Source organism: Vipera berus (genome assembly GCF_964194415.1).
Source record: "Vipera berus genome assembly, chromosome: 3".
NCBI lineage: Eukaryota > Metazoa > Chordata > Lepidosauria > Squamata > Viperidae > Vipera > Vipera berus.
In genome coordinates this window covers 30,070,976-30,097,985 of record NC_138204.1, presented here as the reverse complement: position 1 = coordinate 30,097,985, position 27,010 = coordinate 30,070,976, and the positions used below count along the sequence as shown (strand labels likewise).

General features: G+C 36.6%; 1 protein-coding gene across 9 annotated transcripts in view; it reads right to left on the bottom strand.

The window, feature by feature from the left end:
* Window positions 1-27,010, bottom strand: part of EPB41L1 (erythrocyte membrane protein band 4.1 like 1) — a 194,112-nt gene that overhangs the window by 7,954 nt on the left and 159,148 nt on the right. For 7 of the 9 annotated variants that reach the window (XM_081323130.1, XM_081323132.1, XM_081323134.1 and 4 more), the window contains 5 exons: window positions 24,286-24,477; window positions 9,655-10,026; window positions 8,583-8,669; window positions 8,159-8,239; window positions 7,368-7,421 (listed from right to left, as the gene is read on the bottom strand). In XM_081323130.1, the coding sequence (XP_081179256.1) occupies window positions 7,368-7,421; window positions 8,159-8,239; window positions 8,583-8,669; window positions 9,655-10,026; window positions 24,286-24,477 (786 nt within the window). Of the gene's footprint in view, window positions 1-7,367; window positions 7,422-8,158; window positions 8,240-8,582; window positions 8,670-9,654; window positions 10,027-11,221; window positions 11,330-20,947; window positions 21,047-24,285; window positions 24,478-27,010 lie in introns of all 9 variants that reach the window. The other 2 variants (XM_081323138.1, XM_081323137.1) reach the window with 2 other exon arrangements.

Below are 27,010 nucleotides of genomic sequence, written 5' to 3'. Positions count from 1 at the left end.
ATGTTAGCTCACCTTAACTTTATAAAAGCAACTTTGTTGGAACTGCAAGAAAAAGAACTTATTTTCTCAGAGCTTCACCAGGTTTACATCATTTTATCATCATTGGATGAGAGCTACGATGCCTTTGTATCGTCCTTGGAGGTTTTGTCCAAAGAAGACCTAACTGTTTCTTCAATAACTGGAAGGTTGTTGGAAGAATCAAGATGTCGTATGGAGAGAAAACAGTTGAGAGAGCCATTGCAACAAGAAATAAAGAAGACTGAATCTGCTTATATTTTAAGGAAATGCTTTAATTGTGGGTTAAAGGGACATATTGCTAAGTTTTGTCAGAATAGTAATTGTCAGAGAAAGGAAAGCCATAGAAAGAATAAAAAGCTGATTAATGTAGCTGTAGCTAATAGAACTACTAATAACCACAATTGGTGGGTGGTAGATAGTGGAGCTACACACTGTATTTCAAAAATAAAAAGGGATTTTGAGAATATAAGGTCTAGTAAAAAATATATTTCTATGGCTAATGGCTGGAGAGTCAAGGTCTCTGGAGAGGGTAAGGTTTACTGTTCATTTTTGAAACAAGATTTGGAAATGCTATATGTTCCCAGATGTGATTATAATCTATTATCAGTTAAGGCATTATTGGAAGCAGGTTTTAAAGTTACTTTCCAAGGGGAGGAATGTCTTATTCAAAAGAATGAAGTGAACTTAATAGCTAATATGAAAGACGGTTTGTTTGTAATTAGCAATGATCCTATAATAATGGCTACTACTTGTACAAATCAAAAACCACATGATGAATGTATTCATTTATTACATAGAAGATTGGGTCATGTGAATTTTAATACACTAAAAAGAACTGTAGCTTTGTCTAATGGGTTTAAGTTAAAGGCTTGTAAGAAATATCTGCAATGTAACGTATGTGGTAGAGAAAAGAGCAGGGCAGCACCAGCTAATAGGTTAGATGGATTTAAAACCACAACTCCATTAGAACTGGTATTTATGGATTTGATAGGTCCTATGAAACCCAGTTTAGGGGGTGCTTGCTACATATTAAATATTCTAGACCATTATAGCAGATATGGGTTCTGTTATCTCCTTACGTCAAAAACTGAAACTATACAAACAATATCTAATTGGCTCAAGTTTGTACAAAGGAAAACTCAGTTAAATGTAAAAACCATAATAACAGACAATGGAACTGAGTTTGTTAATAAACAGTTCAATGAGCTGTTAGTTTCAGAGGGAATAGAGCATAGACGTACAGCTCCTTATAGACCTCAGCATAATGCATTTGTTGAACGGAGGGGCCAAACATTGCAAGCTATGATTAGATCTATGATTGAAGATTCTGGTTTACCTGATAGCTTATGGGGAGAAGCAGCAAAATGTGCTAATCATATTTTAAACAATGTGGTTAGTTCAGCTACAGGTAAAATTCCTTATACCTTATGGTATAAGAGAAAACCAAATCTTAGTTATATTCACACATTTGGGACACCTGCTTGGGTACATATTCCAAGTTCAATAAGAAATAAAGGAGAACATAGAGCTAAACAATTATTTTTTGTTGGCTATGAGTTAAACCATAAGTCTTATCGGTTCTGGGAGAAAGGTACTAAAAACATTTATTGTAGTTCTAGCGCTGTTTTTCAAGAACAGTCAGGCTGGGAAAGGGTAGAAGGTATTGTATATATTCCTCAACAAGATTTAACTAACTCCTCAAATGAAAGTGATAAAGAAGAGGAGGAACCTGCTAGAGAGATCAAACAAGAACCACTGATAGTGGAGACAGGAGAGGAAGAAGATAATAATGTAAATGTACCTATAAGTCCAATAATTCTCAGAAGGTCTAACAGGGAAAGGCGACAGCCTGATCGTTTCGAGGCAGGTTTAATTTGTCAAATAGACATTGAACCTTCTAATGTTGAAGAAATAAAAATGTATCCTGAGAATGAAAGAAAGAATTGGAAAGTAGCTATGGATAAAGAAATAAAGTCTTTGCAAGATCTTAATGTTTATCAAGAGGTTAAAATACCTAAAACAGAAAGGTTAATTGGATGTAAATGGGTTTTTAAACTGAAAGAAAGTGTTACAGGAGAGGTAATACATAAAGCAAGATTAGTTGCTCAAGGATTTGCACAGAATAATAGTGATTATGATGAAGTATTTTCCCCAACGTTAAGAGCTTCCACTCTTAGGGCTGCTTTAGTTTGGGCAGCAAATAAGAATTATAGTATAAAACATGTAGATATTGAAACTGCTTATTTGCATGCAACATTAAACCATGATATATATATGAAAGTTCCATCAGGAATAGAAAGTAAGGTAGGGTACTGTTGGAAACTGAATAAGAGTTTGTATGGTTTAAAACAGTCAGGTTATGAGTGGAATAGATGTTTAGTAAAAGAGTTAAATAGTTTGGGATTTAAAGCTAGTATTGCAGATCCTTGTTTATTTATAAAACAGCAAAATAGTGAATTATCATTGTTATTATTATTCACTGATGATATTGCTATTATAGCAAAAGATGAAACAGAAACTGAAAGAATAATTTCAGGGTTAAAAAGAAAATTTAGAGTAAAAGATCTAGGAGCTATTAGTCATTATCTAGGGCTGGATATTGTCAGGACTAGTAAAGGATTTAAACTGTCTCAAGCTAAGAAAATTAATGGTTTGCTGAAACGTTATAATATGGAAAACTGTAAACCAGTAAAAACACCTATGGTTCAAGGTTTTGAGAGTTCAGCAGATAACAGCAATGTCTTTGATAAAAAGATATATCAATCATTAATAGGCAGCTTGATGTATTTATGTAATTGGTCAAGACCTGACATAGCATTTACAGTTAATCATTTAGCTAGATATTGTGAGAATCCTACAACCAGATGTTGGCAAGGTGCGAAAAGAGTTTTAAGATATTTGAAACACACCATACATTATTCTCTATATCTAGAGCCATCAAAGGAATTGGAACTAAAAGCATTTGCAGATGCTAGTTTTGCATCTGATACTGTAACTAGGAAATCCACTTCAGGATTGGTTGTATTATTGGGAAACGCTTTAGTAGGATGGAGGTCTAACAGACAGAAGCATATAAGCTTATCAACAACTGAATCCGAATTTTCTTGTCTATCTTTATTATGTACTGAGCTATTGGTATGGAAACAATTATTGTTTGATATGGGTTTAAATTGTAATGAACCAATAAAAGTGTATGAAGACAATCAAGCAGCTATAAAATTAGCAACTAATGCTGCAGTGAAAACTAGATCAAAACATACGGATCTACGGTATCTAAATGTCAGACAATGTGTTAAAGATAATTTGATTAAACTGGAATATTGTGCAACTGAAGATAATATTGCTGACCAGTTTACTAAAGCTCAGGGTGCTATAAAGCATAAATCTGTTTGTGATATGTGTAATTTGAGATTGTAAAAATATATGTATAATATGCCACCCAAAAGGGGAGATTGTTAGAGATTAAACTTGATTTGGGTGACAATATTATATAATGGAGTAAAAGCACCTTTAAGGAGTTAAACGGCCTAAGGGTGTGGCTGTAATTATTCCACATAAAAGAGAGTTAGATGTTACACATAGTTGCTCTTGTATATGTGTTTGATGTTAGTGTTTGGATACCTCTTGTTCTCTTGTTTGCTAACTTGATATTTATTCTCTCAAGAATCAACTGCTTGCTACAGTGTATATTGTTTTTGATATTGGTAAGCAGCTTTTGTATTTTGATACTATGTTTTTATGGACTGACTTTTATGTGCATGATACTGGATTGATACTTGGACTATTTCTTACTGTGTTTCTTTTTGTTGTCTGAGTAAAAATAAGTTATAAAACTCGTGTTAGTGCATTACTGTTTGCCTAAAAGTCCCAGTACAACTTCCACTGTGTATTAATAATACTCTGTTAAACAAACCATTTTTTCAACAACATAATCTAACAAAACCCCCTCCTCAAATAACTAGCATTTGTCAAGGCCACCCTGCCCTCTGTGAGACCCTTGGCCCAATGGGAAGGCGAGGCCTGGTGGACATGATTTCCCTCTCCACCTCTTTTTAATGGTAGTCCTGAAGATACCTGGAGGAGATGGGAGTGGCAATGCCATGGTGCTGTGGGAGCCGCGGGGCCCACTCTACATGGTGGGCCTGCATGGGGCAGGCGGCAGGGCAGAGGCAGTGCTGGTGGTGCAGCTGCGGGTGCTGGGCGTGGAGATGGCATGCATGGGGCGCAGCAGGCAGCTGACCTTCCATGGGCCAGGCTAGCTGGTGGCCTACCTGGTGCTGGACCTGCGCCGCCTCCTCCTCACCCTGCATGCCTATGTGGCTGCTCTGGAGTGCCTGGCCCGCGACACCTGCCGCCGCTTCGGCCTGCCCGCCGCCCTCACCCACCCACTGCCCCACACCAGCATCTGGCTCAGCGACTGCAAACTCTGCACCATCGGTGTCATTGATTTGATTTGATTTGATTTGTCTCATTCATCAGAACTATCACACATTGAGGGAGACACATCACCTCGCACGGATTGGCCCTGGACTGCTGCACTGACTTAACCTGGTTTGACCACATCATCTCGTGTGGCCTGGAGGGGCTAGGGGGTCACCTCCCTCACCCAGGAACTGTGTCTCATGTCTACTATTTTAGTGGTTATCTGAATTCTTGCTGATTTTGTATGTCTATCTGAAGTGGTAATCTTTTTTCAATCCATTTTCTTTCTGTCATTAATTCCCCAAGAATAAGAAATGTAAATTGTAAGCTCCTCATAGCACAGTTCTGTATCATTGTTAAAATACACTGAGCAATTATGGACATATTCATTCATATTCATAAATAGATTGAATTTAACACTTTCCCCCTCACCTAAGACTGTTCTCTTGCGTGTATAATTTGAACATAGCCAGGCCATTTTTTATCAGCAGTTGTAAAGAAATAGAAACAAAATGTTTAACTTATGTATTAATAACAATTTCTTTGCAATTCATTATCTTCTCAGTAACATGTCTCCATCAGTTAAACACATATATGTTGAAGGAAGCATATGCACTTGTATTAGACATCTATTATCTCCAACTGCTAGTCCTTCCAAAGGAACTCAATATATGTCATACTATATATGCAAAAGTTGTCTCCTCCCCTATTAAAGTGCAACACATCGTTTCCCAAGTAGACAAAAAAAATCATTCCATCTTTACTATACCCACCTGCAGTATATAAACATGGGGGAGCTATCCCACAATTGTTCACCCCTATGGCAGCCTACTATGCTGTCTTCATGATAAATTTGATAAAACAGAACTTAGTGTTCTAAGTTCATCATGAACTAAGTCTGATGAAAATAACTATTTTGGCTGGGATGAATTAATAGCATGCATTTTGGGTTATAGGAGCATCTCATTCACTTGAACCAATGTGATCATATCTTTAAAATGGTATGTACAGTTGCAAGAAAAAGTATGTGAACCCTTTGGGATTACGTGGAGTTTTGCATGAATTGGCCATAAAATGCGCTCTAAACGTCATGTAAGTCACAACAATAGAAAAACACAGTCTGCTTAAAATAATACTACACAAACATTAGCTGTTGTCATGTTTTAATTGAACATAAGATGGAAACATTCACAGTGCAGGGTGGAAAAACTATGTGAACCTTTGGACTTAATAACTGGTTGACCCTCCTTTGGCAGCAATAACCTCAACCAAACGTTTCCTGTAGTTGCAGATCAGACCTGCACAACGATCTGGAGTAATTTTGGACAACTCCTCTTCACAAAACTGTTTCAGTGTAGCAATATTCTTGGGATGTCTGGTGTGAATCGCTCTCTTAAGGTCATGCCACAGCATTTCAATCGGGTTGGGGTCAGGACTCTGACTGGGCCACCCCAGAAGGCGTATTCTGTTCTGTTGAAGCCATTATTTTGTTGAATTACTTGTATGCTTTGGGTCATTGTCCTGTTGCATCACCCATCCTCTGCGGAGCTTCAGTTGGCGGACAGATGGTCGTACGTTTTCCTGAAAAATGTCCTGATAAACTCTGGAATTCATTTTCCCATCAATGACAACAATCCTTCCAGGCCCTGAGGCAGCAAAGCAGCCCCAAACCATTATGCTCCCTCCACCATGTTTTACAGTGGGGATGAAGTTTTGATGTTGGTGTGCTGTGCCTTTTTTTCTCCACACATAGTGTTGTGTGTTTTTCCCAAACAACTCAATTTTGATTTCATCTGTCCACAGTATATTTTGCCAGTAGTGCTGTGGAACATCCAGGTGCTCTTTTGCAAACTTCAAACATGCTGCAATATTTTTTTTGGACAGCAATGGCTTCCTCGGTGGTGTCCTCCCATGTACTCCATTCTTGTTTAATGTTTTCCTTATTGTAGATGTGTCAACAAAAATGTTAGCATGTGCCAGAGATTTCTGTAGGTCTTTAGCTGACACTCTAGGATTCTTCTTTACCTCATTAAGCATTATGCGCTGTGCTCTTGCAGTCATTTTTACAGGACGACCACACCTAGGGAGAGTAGCAACAGTGCTAAACTTTCTCCATTTGTAGACAGTCTTACCGTGGACACATGAACATCAAGGCTTTTGGAGATACTTTTGTAACCCTTTCCAGCTTTATGCAAGTCAACAATTCCATCTTATGTTCAATTAAAACATGACAACAGCTAATGTTTGTGTAGTATTGTTTTAAGCAGACTGTTTTTCTATTGTTGTGACTTACATGATGTTTAGAGCGCATTTTATGACCAATTCATGCAAAACTCCACGTAATCCCAAAGGGTTCACATACTTTTTCTTGCAACTGTATAAGCCATCAATAATGTGGTTGCTAATATAGAGCTGTTTGTATTTAAGGAGATGCTCACAACAAATTCCAGTTTAGTTGGTGAATGCCTGAAAGATGTATTACTTCATCTAAGCCAAAAACAGATGAAAAAACTAAAGGCAATTATGAATTAAACTTGGCTCAAATCTCAAAGATTTGCCAGACGAGAATTGGACGAAACTTTGGAATTTACTATGAACATTTGCCTTAAATACAATAAATTAAATTTATATTAAGAGTTCAATATATATTTTTTGATTATATAAATAAATATATAAATAAAGATGAGAGTTCCAGCACTTTTTTTTTTAGAAAAAAAGCACTGGGTATCTGAATAGTAATGCGTGTACTTAATCATTCCAGGCTGAACTATGAATGTCCATACTACAGTTATGTCTTCTTCAGGTCCAGTGAAGAATTATCTATCAGACTTACTATTTCTGTTTCAGATTCTTTTGTGTCTTGTAATTTTATTACTGATTTAGGAAACTAGGGTGGGAAGGTTCCTCAGAAAATATGAACGACTTACTGGAGAAATGGAGCGAAGGTCTGCAGTGCCTTTTGTAGGTTTGGTACTGTGATCCTGGGGAAAAAAAGTTACACTGTAACTTATGTTTATGGGTCTAATCAGAAAAGGGAGAATAGATGCTCAAAGACATAATCAAAATCATAAACTTCATCCATTAATTTGTTCATGGAGATAAAAATACTTATTTTAAAGTATAATCTACTGTGGCAAAATTATCAGTTGGTGTGATTTAGGATTTTTATCCGTAATATAGTGCTCAAAAAATAAAGGGAACACTTAAACAACACAATGTACTGTATTTAATAGTAGGATGTCTTATCTTGTGTTCCCTTTTTTTTTGAGCAGTATATTTTAATCTTATTCAAAAGATTTAAGGAGTTCAAAATGTTTTTCATCTCTTATGTGATTATTGTCAAACTAGAAATAATCCAGTGCTCATTTTTATTTAACATGTATCTTATACATTTTATGTCACATTATGTACATTTTAGGAAAACAATCTGGACTCACTCAAATCCATGAAATTGGGAAAAGAGCACAGGAATTTTGTCTCCCCTTTGTTATTCAAAATCGGCCAAGAATGGTGGTGGCTACAAGCGGCCAGGGGAGTTGGAGAAGGACTAAGTGCAGAAAGTCTCAAAATGGAACTGAGATGCAGTTGAAGTGACTGCTGACAGCAAAGATAGACAAGAGAGTCTCACATTCACCCTGTGTCACAGAGAGGCTAAATTGAGAATGCTGCAGTGCTGACAAATGGCCAGGCACTAATGAGTTCCACATAGATAACTTACTGAGGTTGTAGATACAGTTTCTGCACTGCCAATGTGGGAAGTGGTTACTGCCTCTTTTCCATCAGTAGTGGTACCATCAACCTGAAAATGAAACAATAAAAGTCAACAAAACTAGAGCTGTTAAAAGCACATTCCATTTAATTCTATACAAATTAACTAAAATATATTCATATAAGATGGTAAGTTTACTTCAATCTAGTCTCCTATTCATATATTATCTTAAAACCTGATTACAGATTGAGCATTTCATGTCTCAGAGATGTATTTAAAAATAACAAATGGTTGTTTTTATCACCAGAAGATGTAAATTATTTTTCCACTAGCAATTTTAGTGGACTGCTTTGCCTTTGGACTTATAAAACACATTTATGCTTCACTTACAGCGGAAATTTGAGTGTGCAATAAAGTAACAGTTATAAGTTACCTGTGTAATTTCTGTTGTGCCAATTCTGTGTTGCACAGAGGTGTCTAGTTCCACTTTTTTCACAATTTCTGATTTCAGATTGAAGGACTATCAAAGTGATAAAAAAGAATGACGATCAAAATATTGATAATGTCAGAAATGGCTGTTTCGTGAACAGTCCTTTTCCTGTCCCAAAATATGCATTTTTAATTCTCATTTTGTCAGATATGATGGTTAATCAAATAATTTTTGCCTATTTAAGCTCAATAATTTTTATTCCAGAGCACATATTTGATAATAAAGGCCTGATTGAAAGTGTATATCATATGATATTTCTATAAAGATTATAATCTGGAAAAATGGAATTAAAATTCAAACTGGGAAGAAAGCAAAGAACTCCAATGATTTGTTGAGAGAATAATTTTGAATCCTGTTTTTGAATATAATCTACCCATTGCAAATGCAATTTCACTAAATATAGTAAAGATTAAGCTCTTCTAAATCCATGACATCTGCCTTATTTTAGATTTTTTGGTGTTACACTGTTTCCCCAGTATGTTTTCTTCCATCTTTGATCTTTGACATTGTTTTAATCAATTTGGAAAGACAATTATTTTAATGGTACAGTATCTGCTTTTTTATTTAAGAGAGTCAGAATAGCCAATTGTCATTTGATTCAGCTATGATTCTCATTTTTAGTTACACTATACATAAATACCAAGCATATTCAATACACATATTATTTGTTGAATTCATGCAACAAAGAGAATGCACAAATACAATACACCCAATACAATGGATCAGCCAGGCAAATGCAGTGGGTTAAAGTTTGATGTAACTTCATGATTAAAGGAATCACAAATGCCCTGAGGACAAACATGCATTGGAATGTCAGAAACAATCATGCAGACAAGACAATCACATTTATGAAGGTAAAATGTTTTAAAAGGCTATTAAGAAGAGGATATGTTCTTCCAAATATGAGATGGACACCTGATCAAGCGGTGCAAATGCCAAGACAGACATTACTGAAATGAAGACATTTAGACACATCTGTGTATTATGTCTTCTTTTGTACCTCTTCTGGGCTTACATGATAAACCTTATCTTCATCCATTGCATCGCCATCTTCCTTGGGAGCTGGTCTGTCAGAATCCTCAGCAGAAATCTGACCCTCTGCTTCTCCCTCACTCTTTTCCTTATCAAGCTCAGGGAGACTCCGTGAGAAATCTTCAAAGGCTGCGCTTTGGTAGTCACCAATGACAGTGAAGTCCACCTCAGCCTCGAGGCTGGAAGTCGAGCTGACAGTAATGCTGGAGCACTTGCGCTCGATGGCCAAATGGTTGTCTTTCAGGAAGACGGAGTCTCTCTCCTGGTCCTGGTCTTCATCCCCGGTATCACTTTCAGGAGCCCTGTGCCGAGGCAGCTTAGATTTCTCCTCTGTGCCCTCCCTCAATCCCGCTTTCTGAATGAGACAAAAGGGAGGAAAGAAGCTAAGGCTCTAAGCATTGAATGGCAGATGACAGCCACCAGAAGCAATGAAACAGAGAAAGAAAGAGGGAAGAGGAGCATCAAAGAAAGGGTGTCACATCCCAAAAATAATCACCAAAACTTGTCTCCCAGCAAATTCTCTACAGGGAGGAGTCAAGGTAAAAGATTTGTTTTGTTCTACTTACAAAATTGCCAGGAGGAAATAAAATCGTGATTTTGAAAATATCTATCCAGATAAATGATTGGATATTTTACACGTAGAGGAGGAGTGTGCAAAAGAGCAAACATTATAAGATACTTAAAAAGAGACTCAGACACTCACTGATTGTTAGGAGAAGGTAAAAACACATTCAAAAGGAAGAAAAAAGAAGGAAAAAAGAAAGAGGAGAGAGGAAAAAAAAGTTTAAATGAAAAAGGTGAAAGCCAAGATTGAATCTTTGCACATATTGCAGGAAAAAGCATTTGTCAATTTCACTGAGATCAAGTCAACATGGGTTTGGTGTTGTTTTTTTTCTGGACCTTTATTATCTATACCTCACTTCAGTTTTTACAAGGGCTATCTATCCTGAGGCAACATAACAATTGGATGAAAAGGGCTTGTGTTGTGAGTGCTCTCATCCTGTGGCTGAAAAGCCATCAGAGGAAGCATGTTTTCATGTTCTCCGTGTAGGATTTTAATCAGTGTAATTGACAAGAAAAATCAGAACAAAAGAGATGTCTCTTAGCTCTTCTTTGAGGACTGCACATTATACCTCTCAACTGCATTACAGTTTTTACTCAGTTGGCCCAATGGTTGTTTTTCAGCATAATATTAAAATATCATAGAATTATTCATTTACAAAACAAAATCTCTATTAGGTCCAAAAATAATTTAAATCAATGAATAGGAGCCCTACTGAAATAAATATTACCTTTTGACCAGATTCTGGCATGTTCAGAGGTATGAGAAAAGATATTTGAAACATAGATAGGAATATATTTATATATATTTATATATACAAGCATCAAATAGATCTAGATAAATAAATATATATATAATTATACATATATATAAATATATATAGCAGCTCAGTAAGCAAGAAGGAAGGGTGGGTGGTGCATGGCTCGCCATCACTTAGGTTGAGCTTTTACACCACAAACACAAGCAGTTAGTAAAACAGCACTGAGACCTGAAGGGCCACTGGAGGAGCAGCCTTTAAACTCTCTTCTTTCGGACAGGCTTTTACTGATAGGCCTGAAAAATCCTTTTCTTCCCAAGTTGGTTCTTGAAATTTGTTCTAGGTTAGAGAAAAGGGATTAGTTTTTATGGAGCAGAAAGGAGTCTGACTATTGCTTTACTGGAGTAGTGTGAAGCTCTTTGGTCTGCCAGCCAGCCGCTAGCTTGTCAAGAGCAGAAAAAGAAGGAGAGCTCACAAGCCAAGCCAGCAAGGGGATCAACATTAAAAGATGCAAAAAGGAAGAAGCTGGAAGCATGAGAACGTGGCTGCTAGGAGTGTGCATGGGGGTATGGGCAAGGTATAAAGCTCTAAGCATGTCATCCCCTCCCACCCCTCCACTGAGCAATTCCATTCACAGTACTCTTGCCTAGTTTCAAGTTAGCAGCTGGCATTCTCTAGGTAGCCAAATCTTTAGAAGTTTTCTCCCTCTCTCTCCCACACAGTAACAATTCAAAAGCTGATGAGCTGCCTGGGCCAGGAGGTTTGCATTCAGTAACTGAGCCAGGTCTCACACACACATACAGAAAGGACAAGGGATGCAAGCAGCAGTTTTCAATCAATGGCCATGTTTAAAGCCATGGCACATGATGCATAAAGACGTGTCACACAACATGCTTTATGAACTTTCCAGTGGGACAGTTCATGTGGGAATTACCACAGCTTCTGCCAAAGTGATTTCACAGCCAGAATCAGGAGAAGCCAGTTCAGCTTCTCTTTCTCCTCCTTGCTCAGATCCAAGAGAAATGTCTTCTTTCCAAGATGACAGCTGAGATGGTTCTCCCTCACTTGTTCCTTGATTTTCAGCTAGGTAGACCATGCCTGATGTTTCTCCAAGGTCTTTTGTTTTGTCATCTGAAGGTTGCAAAGCCACTATTAATTTTGCACAGTTGTTTTCTAAAAATTTATCTTTGTGTATTTCTATATTTGATGAATCTTTTGGTATCTCACTGCCTGGACAACTATCGTGGAATCCTGTTAAGGCAACATCTGGTTCATCAGAAAGTACGCTGTACATTTCACCTTGTTCAAACATCCTAATTTTAGAAGCTATGGAGTTTTCTTTATTTGTTGCACGTCTAGGCTCAAATAAATCCTTTGAGCTCTCCGTGGATGAATCTGCATCTTTACGCCTTTGCGATGAAGCTGCACTATGCTCTGTGAGCTTGAGTTGTTCCAGATTGGGTTTTTGTTTATTGTGTGTAGTTTGCACAGGTTTCAAGTCCTGCTTTGTAGAATGAGGAGGTTGTGAGCATTCTTTGTTCCATTCAGGTGACCCAGTCTTAACAGACTGTGTAGTGTCAAGTTCTTCTTTTAAAAAAAATTGACCTTCCAATTCTGAAGGTTTAGAACCAACTACAGAGGCAGACTTTGATAATATTTTATCCCTAGATGGCTGCTTCAAGCCAGAGGTTGAATCCAGAACTACTTCATCTAGATTTAAAGTTAAAATGATATCCTCTGACTTTGCAGTATTATCTTTGGTCAGCTCATCCATTTCACAGAGCTTATCTTTAGCAAAGTCCTTCCATTCTGAAATATTATTCTTAGCCACCTCTTCTAATTTGGGGAGTTCAGCCGATTCTTGGAATTTATATTTAGCCATCCCATTTATTTCATGAGGTTCATTTCTGTCATACTCTTCAGACTTGGAAGATCCATATTTAGCTGTTTCTCTCCATTCTGACATACGTGAATTTGATGGTTTATTTTTAGTTGAGTCTTCTGACAGGGTACACTTATCTTTTGTTATCTGCTTCTGTTCACTAGAATTAACAAAGGCTCCACTTTCCATTTGTTGTTTGTTTATGGCTAGACTTTTCAATTCAGTAGTTTCATCTTTGGCTGATAGCTCTGAGTCAGGAAGTTCATCTTTGGTGGAATCCTCAGATCTGAGGTATTTATTTTGGACTAGTTCTTGAGCGTCTGATAATTTGTCCTGAAGAGGCCAACTTGAATCATGAGTCTTATCTTGAGCTAATACTGCTTCTTGTGATGTATGTGAATCTCTAGCTGAAATTTCTGTAGAACAGAAAGGCTGCTGTTGCGAGGAATTCAGGGGGGAGTCCATATATTCTATGGCTTCCATCTGAAGAAGTATTTGAGTAGCTTCCATTTCTTCTAATGTATTTCTTTTGCTTTGATTTTCTGAAGTTTTTAATATCATGCTCTGTTCTCCTATGGCAGTATCAGCCTCCTTCTTATCATATTCTTTTTCCCCTCCTTGAAGTCTGCTGTCATCTCCTTTTTTATGCTCATAAGAAGGATAAACTGCTGCCCCTTTTGTGGAGGGTTCAGATTTTAACTGAGGCACTGATAATGGGATTATGGAATCCCTTTCACAGGCTTCATCTGTCGAAGAATATGCACTGCATTCCTGGTCACCTTTGATTCCATAATCATTTGATTCTATAGGAACACCTTCCCCTGAAATTGATGAATGAACCTCTTTTTCATTTGAAGACTGCTTAATAGAATGTATGCTTTTCTCATCTCTATTATCTTTCTTGGACTGCTCCGACTTAAGAATTGTTTTGCTGATATCTGACATTTCTTCACAATATGTGGGTAAGGGAAATGGAAGCACATTTTCTCTGTCTCTCTTTCCTATAACTGGGGCAAGACTAATGCTCTTCTGTATGTCTATTTGGTTTTCTTGCCTCGTGTCAAAGGCACAATTTTTTTTTTGATCAAGTATTTCTTTGGTCTCGTTATTTGCTTCATCTGTTTCTTCAGAACCCAAATAGATGATCCGTTCAGAAGCAGAAGATGCTGTCTTATCACTTAGTTTCACCTTAGTTTTAACTGAGTCAGAATCTGAGGTATCCTGAAGATCTTCTTTTTCTGATAATTTCAAAGAAGTCCTATGTTCACTTATTATTATTCTGTTTTCATTTTTTGGAGACTCTGAGTGAAAAGAGGCACATATTGGCCTGTCTTTTGATTGGAGTGGGCCAGTAGGTTGCATATTTTTAGTGGAGGCTAGCACCACATCCTTTATTTCGTCTTTCTGTTCTTCTTTCTTCTCAGGTTCACAAGAACCAAATAGTGATGTCTCTGTTTTATTGCTTTTCTCTTCTCTTTCCCCAGTCAGGTTTTCTGTCTCAGAACATTTCTTTCTGTAATCGTTCTCATTCTTATCATCTTCCCATAATGATTCAAAATCTTCTGGACTGGCAATCATTTTGGCTTTTCTGTGAATCTTTATTTTGCTTTCCTCATTTCCTTTTACCTCTTGCTTTGTTGCTGCCTTGACCACCCCTACTGCAGTGGGCCCTTTTGAGAAGTCCAAATCTGTTTGCTTTCCTGAGGCACCTGCACTTGATTCTTCCTTCTGGGTCTCAATAACTTGTTTTAGTGCTAGCTCTTCCAGCCCAGAAGTTCCTCTTTCTATAAAAACCCAATGCTCTGAGCCCTGCATTGTAATTGGAGCAAGAAAAATTAGCATTAAACATAAATTACTCAGATAGATGATAATTAAATAGATAACAAAGATCCTGACAGCATTCATGCATTATTGAACAGGAAAGTACATAAATCTTTATCAACTGGATGGTAATATCTCAAAGTTGAGATCAACTGAGAATTAAATTTTAACAAGTACGTTCTCTTCCAGTTGCCAAGATCTGAAAATATGCCTAACACCATTGTAACAGTATCATTTGATTACTGTAGTTTAAAGCAAACAATTTTGACCCATTGTGCACTAATATTTTGAATTAAATGATCTTAGAGTACTTTGGTAAGTTTTGGAAATGAACAACAGTACTTTTATAAATAGTTTGCATTCTGTTAAAGCTGTATATGGTTTCAAAGTATTTTGTTAGCTAAGAGATATACAGGAGTGTTCGAAAGGTGGTTTTTAATTACAAATATGCTTACAGAGAGTCTTCTGATGGCATATATATGCATTTGTGCATCTACTTCCAATTGTATGATATACAAAATGCTTATTTGAATATCAAATATTATTTGAATATCAAAGATTGAATATCGTAGAGAATCATCAATACATTCAGCATCAATTTAACTATAACAGTTTCTTTTTTACAATGTTACTTTAACATGAACACCAAGGCTTTTTGTATGCATATCCTCATCTTATTTGGTTTGTTGGTGCTAGATTCGGGTCATAGATAATAGAAAATAAATAAAAACATAAAGTAACTGAAATAGGAGATATAGGTTAATTATATTTAAAATAAGTTCCACTTAAATTATATACTGAGTAAACAGATCAACTTAAAGCATAACAGTCATCTGATGTGTTTCTGGATTTCTCCAGAGGTTTGTTTGTACCTCATTTTCAAAACAACTGTGCACACCTATAGGAAATTAACAGATCAAAGCGAATCCCTTTAATCTACTGAATCAAAAGCAAACTTTTAAAATGAAAGTATTTTGAAAGATTGCACTAAAATAGCAAATAAAATGGAAGGTATTTTGCAAAACTAAAATTATAAATCACAATTAGAGCTTCACATGATATTCCACTTCTCTGAGGAAACCTGAACAAAGTCATCAATTTATATCCAGAACATTTATATCCAAACCAGTTCAGTTCAGGAAAAAAACCACTGGTTTAGGATTAGGAAGACAAAATTAAGAAAGTAAGTAAAAACACAAAGTTTTTTTGCTTAAAAAAAGTGACAACAGAGAAATAAGAAGCCTGGAACATACCACATGGAAGCAACAGTACCAAACTGCTTAAATCTATGTTTTTCAACCTCAGCAAGTTCTGGGGATTTCAACTCGCAAGATTCCACAGCCAGCATGGGAGTTGAAGTCCACATATTTTAAAGGTGCAGAGGCTGAGAAACTTTGGCTTAAATAATAAGGATGCTTTGCAGCTATTGGATACTTTTGTGTTATTTAGACCCATCACCATCATAACACATTCAGCTAAAATTAAGTCATCTCTATGTAACAAACATATGCAAAGAGCAAATACTGACTGAAGAGTGGTAGAAGAATGAAGAATAACTAAGAATTAGAATGTTACTCTTATGTACTTTGTTTTATAATAACAACACCAGGCAGACAGCAGACCATTCTTTACTAGTTAAAATGTTTTATCTGCTTTAAAATGTTGATGATTAATACCTAAGATGAAAACTGCAATAACAAGATCGTGTAGGCAACATCACAAAGGCCTATATTTTGCAAATCTTCCAATTGTAAATCTAATATCATGTGCCATGCTGTGGTATATAACCAACAGCCTAACAGGTACATTATAGAACAATTCATTATTGTATGGGGAAACCTGGCACTCTCGATATATCATCTGTTAGACACTACTTCTAATACTTCTATTAGTATTTTCCTAATACTACTTCTAACCCTAACATGCCTCCTGGTTTCTTTTGCTTCTCTAGAACAGTCACAAATAATTACACAGAGTATGGAATTATCCCATACTCTGAGGATATTGTTAATTGTTAGGCAAAGCAACTTTCTGCTGGCTTCCCAGAATCAAAATCAGTGGGGAAACCAGTAGGAAGTTGCAAGTCCCAAGTTGGCAGACAGATAAGTGGCTACTGCCCAGTGGCAGAGGATGTGAGTGAGTGAGTGTGAAGGTCAGAAACAGTGTACAGGTGTGTGTAAGAATCAAGGCACAAGTCAGGGTGGGTGTGCAAGGGTGGATGAGACATGTGGCATAGATCAGAGAGGATTGAAAAGAGTGTGCGTGTGACTGGTGTGGTGCAGAAGACTTACCTCAGTGACTTGCAACCTTCCCTGCTGGCTTCCCCCTTGACTTTCTGGGGAAGCCATCAAGAAAGAATTCAAATAGCAATTATATGAGTCCCAGTTGCTGTTGTTAACCAAATTCCAGTCATTAGGCAAGACAAATTCCTGCTGGTTTCTCACAACCAAAGTCACTGGGGAAGCCAGTAGGAAGTTGCAAGTATCAAGCCACTAGGCAGATAAGTTGTGGCTGCTAGATGAGGGAGGATGCAAGGGTGTGTGCAAGAGGCATGGTGCCAGTTGGGGAGGGTGCATGAGAGATCAAGGGGTGCATAAGAAGTACAACATGGTTCAGGGAGAGTGCATGAGGTATGCAAGTAGCCGGCATGGCAAGCTAGGGGAGACTTACTCCAGTGACTTTTGACCCTCCCTTCCAACTTTCCCATTGGCTTTCTGGTGAAGCCGACAAGGAAGGTTGCAAATAGTGATCACATGATTCTGGGCTACCGCAACTAGTTGTAAGTGCGAACTGGTTGCCAGGTTCCCAGATTATGATCATATGACCACAGGATTACTGAGATAGCTGGAATTCCAAAGACTGGTCATAACCACCATTCGTTCAACGTCATCACAACTTTGAATGTTGCTGAACGAATGGTCCTAGGTTGCGGATCTCCTGCAATTAAAAACAAAGTGAATTTAGAGTAAACACAGTACTTCCTGGAATAGTTACATGGATATGCCCAATGTATCAGAGTTCATGAGAGAATCTGATGAATTATATTACTTCATTTTTACATTTTTAAATGTGCATAAGAAGCCACAAGTATTACAGAATGATGTACCAAGCTATAAAAATATTACGTAAAGTATAACCTAATTTTTAAATTCAACTTTGCTTTGCATAATAGGTTAGGCACAGATTGGTCTACAGGTAGTCTTCGATTTATGACCACAATTGAGTCCAAAATTTCTATTGCTAAGCAAGTCAATTTTGCCCCATTTTACAACCTTTCTTGCCACAGTTATTAAGTGAATTGCTGCAGATATTAAGTTAGTAACACAGTTGTTGAGTGAATCAGCCTTCCCCATTGACTTTGGTTGGCAGAAGGTTGCAAAAGAGGATCAAATGATCCTGGGATACTGCAACCGTCATAAATATGAATCAGTTGCCAAGCATCCAAATTTTGATCAAGTGCCCATGGGGATGCTGCAATGGTTGTAAGTTTGAGAACTGATCATAAGTCACTTTTTTCAGTTCTGTTGTAACTTCAGTCACTAAATGAATGGTTGTAAGTTGAGGACTACCTGTACTTCTATTCAGAGTATGTTTGTACAAATAATACTATTTATGTAATTAATCTGTGTAAAGCCATCCCAAACATGCTTATTTATATACATGTTTTTATATCACCAAGTGTTCAGATCTATAGTTTGCTACAAATACATAACAAAGAACTGCATTGCAATATTTAAAGGCTGCAAAATTTGTTTAAAAACTAAATTATTATCCAAATATTAATTTAATATGTATGGCCAAGAAATTTCATACAAGAATTAATATAAATTCCTATCTCTCAATTGATAGGAATATAACAGTTTTTTTCTTTCATATCCCTTAACTTTGGGGGGGGGGAAACTCCCACAAATAAGATGTATATTACTTATCTTCCTTTGTTCATGTAAATAAATACACTGAGTTATATAATTAAAACTGTGCATCTTAACCTTGTAACTGAAATTGACAGTTGTCTTGGGTGAAAGTAGCTGGTCAATCCTAGTAAATCCTAATTAAATAACAGCATTTATATTGGCAGTTTAAAATGATAGTTTAAATTATTGTTCTCTTAATGTACATGTTTATCTACAACTGTGGTTTATGAACCACAATCATCGTCTGGAAAATATACTAAGCTAAAAATGAAGCATATTCTGACACAATATGAATAAACCAAATCAATATCAATGTGCTGATAGGTACTGATTGTTTGAAAGACAGGTTTAATAACAATGACCAGTTTCTTTTGATTTTGGCTTTGTATGATTGAGAACCAGGTCAATTTGTAATTTGTGAAACAAGTTTAAAAACCTTGGTTTAGCAGTGTGTGTGAACAAAACACATTAAAGCAGTTTAACTGCTTGGTACTCCATAATGTAGCTGTTGATTCCACTTCTCTATAATCTAACTTTTGACCACAGTGATGTTATTAAAGCTCTATATATTTCCTTGGGAGGTGGGGGGGCACATCTCCATCTATGCCAGGGGTGTCAAACTGCCAGCCCGTGGGCCAGATGCGTCATGCAGAAGCTGCGCCCACTCCATTGCCAGCAATGGCAAAATCGTCCCAATACATTGTGCGACGTCATGTGATGTCGCGAGTTTGACATGTCTGATCTATGCTATAAACCGCAATCAGAAATCATAAAAGTTGTCAATTACTTACTTTCAATTCTAAGATAAGATGCAATGCTTAGCATAGCAGATGGGGAAGTAGCTTTGATAATGCTGCCTTTGAAAGTAATTACTGGACCAGACCACAACACCATATTTCAAAATCTGTGCCATAATGTAACTGCCATGCCACAATTGACACAAGTCACTATATTTGACAGCAGGTGAAGTAACAGAATTTTCTAACTACTCTATATTCCGGTACTTTGTTTAAGTCTATGCATCAAACTTTTAACCACATCTCTTATATTTTCATAACCAACTTAGGTTATAAAAGTGAATGAGATAATATCTATCTGGAAATTTAAGATTTAGCTTTCTTTTGTTAATAGGACAATTCAGAAAACAGAACAGCCTTGCTACATTGTGGTAAGGCTGTTCACTGCCTCTGCCACCAGATGTCTCAGATTTTATTTGTCTGAATACAACACCACTGTAGATATAACACCTCTGTGGTTAAGCATAGGAAAAACAAACTGACCAAAATGGATGTCTCCTTGAATGAGGAAAGGTCACGATGTTTACATGCTTGAAATACTCAAGTGTTTCTAAAGCATTTGTTATATTAATACTTTTGTATTTGATAGCATTGGCCAAATTTGAAATAATACACTTTATTTCAGTGCTCTGCAGAAGAATTTCCTTTGTTGTGTAGGCTTATACTTATCCAGAAAGGGCTGCTGTATTCCTTGAAAGGTACTGAGTATCATTTTAAATGAAAAGCACATACTGTAGTTTTTAATTGTGTCCAGAGATATCTAAGTCAGATCATCAGTCTGGCAAAAGTTCTTCAGAATTCAGACAATATTTAATAAACCTACACTCACAACTTTTTCCAAGCAAAATACTGGTCTACTCCTGAAGTTGGTCTTAGTCCTATATTCTATCGCAGCGGTCAATGAAATGCCTTTACAGAACCTGCAGAAAGGAAATGGAGGCATACATCTCTCCTTTCGTTTCCCTAAACTGATATTTGGATACATGGTGCTATTCTCAATTGAGAAATTTGAAAAAGTAAAAAAGAGGTGCACGTAATTTGCAGAGCTCACTACGGATTCTTGTACCTCCCTTAACTGGGAACCAGATACAGTACCACATTATCTTTCACTGAAGCACATTTTTGTGCAGTTTTCAAATACTGGTGGACTTTCCCGAAAGGCTGACATCAAAATCATTTGGAGACTTAAACCTTCCCATTCTGAATATAATATTTTGCAATAATTCATAACTTTTCTAGCATTCCTAGTAGCTTAGTTGCAATGAGATTTTCCTGCGTCAGATAAATTCTAAATGAACCTGATTAAATGAACTTGGTTCATCATCCCTTGATAAACGTGATGATTGATCAACTGCCATGAATATCTCAAGCTTAAACTACAGTAAAAAATGCATCCTAATGACTTTAGAAGAGCTCAGCCCTTCGAAGACTTTAGCCCTTAGTAAGCGTGAGTAGTATTATAGCCTACATTTACTTCTAGGAAAGGAAACAAAAAGAGAAACAGGTATAGAAAAGACAGAGAAATTGAAAGAGTGGTGATAACCTCAGGAGAAGAAACAAGACTTTTCTGTATAAAAGATTCCATGATTAAGGCAGCTCCATGTTCAGATGACAGATCCTCTGGAGAATCCTCTTCTGACATCTATTTCAGGAGGGGAAACCCAAGACCCCCCAGGCAAAGAGATAGAGACAGAGAAAAGAGACAAGGGAGACACAGAAAAAGAGGCAGTAAATAAAGTATGGAGAATCACTCAATTTCCTGTGTATTTACCCTGAGCTAATCCTTTATCTAACTTTTTAGGAAAGGATTCTTTCTTTCAACTTCCATCTCCTCTCTGACAGCAATACAGATAGGCATTGGCTTACAATCAATTTTTTAGTGATTTAATTTTTTAGTGATTTAAGTGTTCAAAGGTACAATGGCACTGAAAAATGTGACTTACGACCAGTCCTTGTGCATTCCCAGTAACTGATAAAAATTTGGTTGCCTGGCATCCGGTATGTAACTACAAGGGTTGCAGCCTCCTGGGGACATTGTAATAGTCATTTACGATCTTTCTAGCCAGCTTCTGGCCAGCAAAGTCAATCAGAAAAGCCAGACTTGCTTAAAGTTCACATGGTTCATTTAACAACTGCATTGATTAGCTTAACAACCATAGTAAAAAGATCATAAAATTGGGTGCAACTCACTTAACAACCACCTTGCTTACCAACCTAAATTCTAATCTCAACTGTGATTGTAATTCAAGGACTACCAGTGTTAATCATGACGCAGCTACTGAACTCGGCTATTCTATTTTCTCGTTCTACTGGAACACTTGAACACAAAGTTTTCACCTTGATTTCATACCAATGATCTTTGCTTTACTTTTTTTTTATATAAGAATGCTTTCCCAATTAAGAGTTGAATTAGGCCCCACAGGACCAGCCATAAGAATTGAGTTATATGTCTGCTAAGTTCACATTCAAAGCACCTTTCCTGCTGATGAAGGTCTATCTGCTTCAGGCTGAGTCCCAACCTTTCATTTGGAAAAATGAATCATGAAATGAAACCTGGAGAAGTAAAAAGACTTGGACCTGCTATGTGATGCAAACACATCAACGACTTGTGCAGCTTCCTTCACTGGTTAGAATTTTGTGCTTCCAATTTTCCTGAGCTCAAGTTTAATCTATGTTTCACCAGAAGAAACACCAACACCTTGCCCAATACTGTATTAGTAGGGATTATAAAATACTTTATGTCTCTACTCATGAAGAAACAACCAAGAACAAAGTTCATCCCTTTATGGTCAAACAAAGGCCAGTGGTTTATAAAAATATTAACTTGCTCACTAAATTATAAGATGTTTTCATTTAATAGCTGAATGTTTCATAAATATGTGATTTTCTGCAAAGTTAGCCTGCATTTTTAAGTAACAGCTACAGAGATTATTTCCAGCTGTGTTGAAGGAATGGACAGTACAGTCTTCTTCCAGGTTTCTTAATTTAATCTGAGTATCTCATAATATAGTAAGCCTGTACATGACTGGCTCGGTTATAATAAAAATAATTCTTGCAAACAGAGAAACACTACCTTCAGTATAACTGTCAAAATCATAGGGTTCACACCAAAATCTTGAGGGCCAACTACTATGTGTTTATGACTGTATTTTACAGTGTATAAGCACTGGAGTATTTTTTTTATCAAGGTTAGGATGCAAATGGAACTAAATATAAATTCCACAATAAGAAGTTTCTCAAAAATTCTTTACACTAAATTTGAGTTTTACTGTTAAGAGATATCTTCACACAGATCCAAGATGTGTGGGCAAGAGAGTGCATCTACTATTAAACAAACACTGGGATTTTCTTTTTGTTTGCCTACTTTCAAATCCTGATGCATTCTAATTATGATATGGACTGATAGGCAATAGAGATATGTTTTAAGAATCTGTTTACCAGCAGAAGACTACCTTTAAGTAATTAAAACAATGCAAATTACTTTTCCTGGCACAAATTTCTGTGTGAGGATACATGAAGATAATTTAAAATTTTCCCATGCAAAAGGTAATGAAACTTTACTTTCAAAACAGTTCTTCTAAAAAATTAGTCTTAACATGATTCAGTCTTTTCACTCACTGCTTTATGGACACTCAACTGTCTTTTTTTACAAGGAGATTACTACATGTACTTCCTACATGACAATGACTCATTGTGGGAACCATATTTGAAAAATAGTTCGCCATGCATTATTCTAACCTCATAGTCTACATTGCCATGATTCACATGGTAAATGGCTTTCATATTTAAGGAAGTCTAATAATATCTATGTATCTGTAATATGTTGGCCTACAATCATTTATATTTTCTAACTTACATGTGGCATTCTCATTTGTGATATAATCTATTTGTTGTATTACCAAAATTTAATTTTATATCTCTGCTTTATTTAATATTTTGCCTTTCAATTTAAGCCTTGCCTGCAAAGTCTTAAATTATTTTAAAAATCTTTTATTGGGATTGTATAATCCCTAAAATAGGCAATAAATAGTAGGCTGATATCTATATGTCAAGTAAGGAATGCAGACAGATGAAATTTGATTAGTGAGCATACGTATATTCCTAGGACCTTCTATCTGCTTGCCTATAAAGAAAGGAATGATGAGATAAATTGTTATAATGCCCAAACTGAAATGCAGTTTGTCTTCCTTTATTAAAAGATCAGCCCAGCATAGTTGAGAGTTGAACACAATCATCTGATCAAAGTTTGGCAATCATAGTTGAGAGTTGAACACAATCATCTGATCAAAGTTTGGCAATCTTTGAACCATTATTATAATGCACAACTTTACTTTCTCTAGTTCAATATGAATATTCATATTAAAGCCAATGCTTAGAGAAATATTCATAACATCATAATTACTAGAATAAATAAGAAAGGATCTTGTGGAGACAGCAAAGGGGATACGGTAAAAGGCTTCCCTGTCAAAATATTATTGAATGTTTACCTAAATCTGACTGTTACAATGTCAAAGCAGCAGAAGACAGAGCACTTGCAGAGTAAATAATCAAGAGATGTAATACTTCACAGTTTGATAGTATGGACAGGAGAAAAGCAAAAACATTAAGAGCCACCTTCTCCAATATCTTTTTTCTCAGATGTGTTGATTGTAACCCACATGCTGTCTGGAAATGATGGCAGCTCTAGTTTCAGTACATTTGGAAGGCAGGAAATTGAGGAAGGCTGTAGTAAGGATGGTTCTATTAAGCCACTAGTTAGATTAATTCTTCTAAATGGCAGAAGAATCAAGTACATAAAAATAAATAGCAAAACTGCATAATGCCAATATACATAATGAATATCTTTATATCATCAGAATAACAACAAACAAACAAACAAACCTCATTGGCCTTCTCAGGGGTCCCTTTTGGTGTCTCATCTTCATGTTTGGGTGAAGAAGAAGCAGGTGAGGAAGGCAGCCTTCTATCCCGGTCTCTGTGCACAAGCTTGCTATTGGGTTCCTTCAGGGTCCGTTTCAACTCATTAATGCTGGCCTGGTGCTTTAGCAAAACATCTTCCGATTTGTCTAAAAACTTTTGGATGGAGAGGGGAAGGTAACTACTAAGGTGAGGGTTAGAGGAAGGAACATGAGTGGAGTGAGAGATGGTTGTGAGGTGGGAGCTTCAGAGTGTTTAGAATTGGAGGCCTTATTGCTAGAAAGTGAAGTCTCCACATAATAGACAATTTAAATCATTCAGCTACTATTTTAGGCCTGCCCATCCAAATGGATTTCATTTCCCATCATCCCTTGGCCAAGGAGGATTGGAGTTGATTATGGTTGTAATCCAATCCATTGGGAGGCAAGAAGGTTGGAGAAGACTGGCTTAGAAAGATTGAACTTTCTAAGATTGAATTAAAATATAAAATATAAGTCTTATCTTTTTGATTGTTCAGGATAAAAAAACCTACTTCTTAATTGCTATATAGGCTTCTACTATTCTTTCTTATCTAGAAACATGAGATTCTATAGTGTCTGTGAAGTCTGGAGATCATAATTCTAGAACTAGCAACTCATGGGCCAGGAGACAAACCTTGGCAAATGTGTTCTTAGCCACTGTTTACTGTCTTCTATAATAGTTTGTAACTAGAATTCTAAAGGAATGAAAAAAATGAAAAAATATTTAAATTGGGCCAAAGTGAACTGCAAAAAACAAAAAAGAAAAAAGGAATTCCAAAATAGGATCCATGTTTGCTGAGTATAAAGTGGTTTTCAGGATCAGCACTAAAAATACTAATCCATTTCATAACAGTTTTTACTGTGGCTAAGTGAAGCTTCACTTCCTTGGACAGTGCAAACTAATTTAAAAAGAGGAAATATTCATGATTCCCATCCATTATGCCTAATTCCCCTCATTCAAGAGTGAGAAGAACTTCCCAAAAAATTGAGAAACAAGGAATGCATATCTCTGAAGCAGTTTGCCAATTGCCCCTTCACGTAATGCTGATGATGTAAATAAGGACTGTACAGGGTTCTAATAAAACATGCAGAATTACTGAATGATGAGAAAATATGGAGGGAATAGCCGGCGCTGAACTTCAGGTGCTTGGAGAATATCTATATGCCAGAAGTCTGTGGAACAGCCAGACTAATAATGAGAAATAGATTTGTAGCATAGTAAACTCAGATTGTAAATGAATTTATTTATTCTGAGTGTAGCTTGAATTTTGTTGTTACTCAAATTTGCCAAAATAAAAATAAAAACTTTTACATATAATTCAAAGGAATTTAAACCAGTTATCAGTTCTGCTATAAAAACAAATAAAAATTTCCCAAGCTTTGATCTGCTTGGTGGGAACCATCTGCAGGTCATAAACTTTGTAGAACATTATAAACATGTTAATCGCTGCATGGAAGATATTGTAACCAGTTTTGGGGAAATACAGCACTCCATTTCTCAAATATCCTAACAATTACAGTATATACACAGCCTCATAAGGCTGATCATTAAAAAGAGGAAGTGAACAATAAAAGCAACTTTTTGATGTTGCTTTGCATATCTTGGCACTTTAGCCAATGACTAAAACTAAATCTCATTTTTAGTTCTGGCTTAAAGCTTTAAACATTCTGACCTGCAACTCATTTTTGTAAATTTGTGTCAAAGCTATGTCTACATCTTCAGTAAGTATCTCCTTCCTGAAAATATCAAGGCCGGGAAAAAAAAAGAGGAACAGGGATAATAGAATGCCATGAAAGAACAGAAGAGTCAGTTGGATGACAAAATAGTTATGATTTCCTAGCAAGCAAGTAGCTGAAGTACTCTAACTTCTTGCTCACGTGATAAGATGAAGGGAAATGCTGACTTAATGGGGTACAAGATGCAGTCTGTGTAGCATGGGTAAGATCCCCTCACTTCCACCCTGATCTGCATCTTGCATCACATTAGGAAGGGGAACATACAATGTTGGCATTTCTTAAAAGATGAAAATTAGGAATGCAGTGATGAAAAACTAAAACATTCCAGAGAATACCTCCTGTTTGTGCCTTGGGGTGGTTTCTTGTTCCGTCTGGTAGCAAAAAAGAGGCAGGAGGGAGGGTAAATCAGTTAAGGGAACTCCTATAATAGGCTACATTGTTTCCACAATTTTAATTCAGGTATCAAGAAAATGACAAATCTTTGATGCTGCACACTTTCTATAACAGGCTGCCACCATCTTTATAGATGTAGGAAACCACTGGATTAATTGTATAGCATTGTATTAATCTATGCAGGCCTCATAACCTGCTTGATTTGCAATATGCATTTTGAATGAAATCTTCTGGCACACATTACGAAATGAATAAATTTCTTTACTTTACAGAACAGAAAGGGCAGGACTTTGGCAGTTCAAGAAGACACATCTACAATGATTCAGCAGGCATGGGCAGTATTCTTCACATGTCTGTAGATTCTGTTTATTTATCCCTGACATTGACAAAGACAATGGGAGTAACATCCAGCTACAGGATATTGAAGCAATAGGACACTAGAAGAATCCTACTTCACAGGAAGGACAGCACTCTTTGGAAAACACATTTGGAAGACAAACTTGTCAAGACAGTTTCTTAATAAAAAAAATCCCCATGAT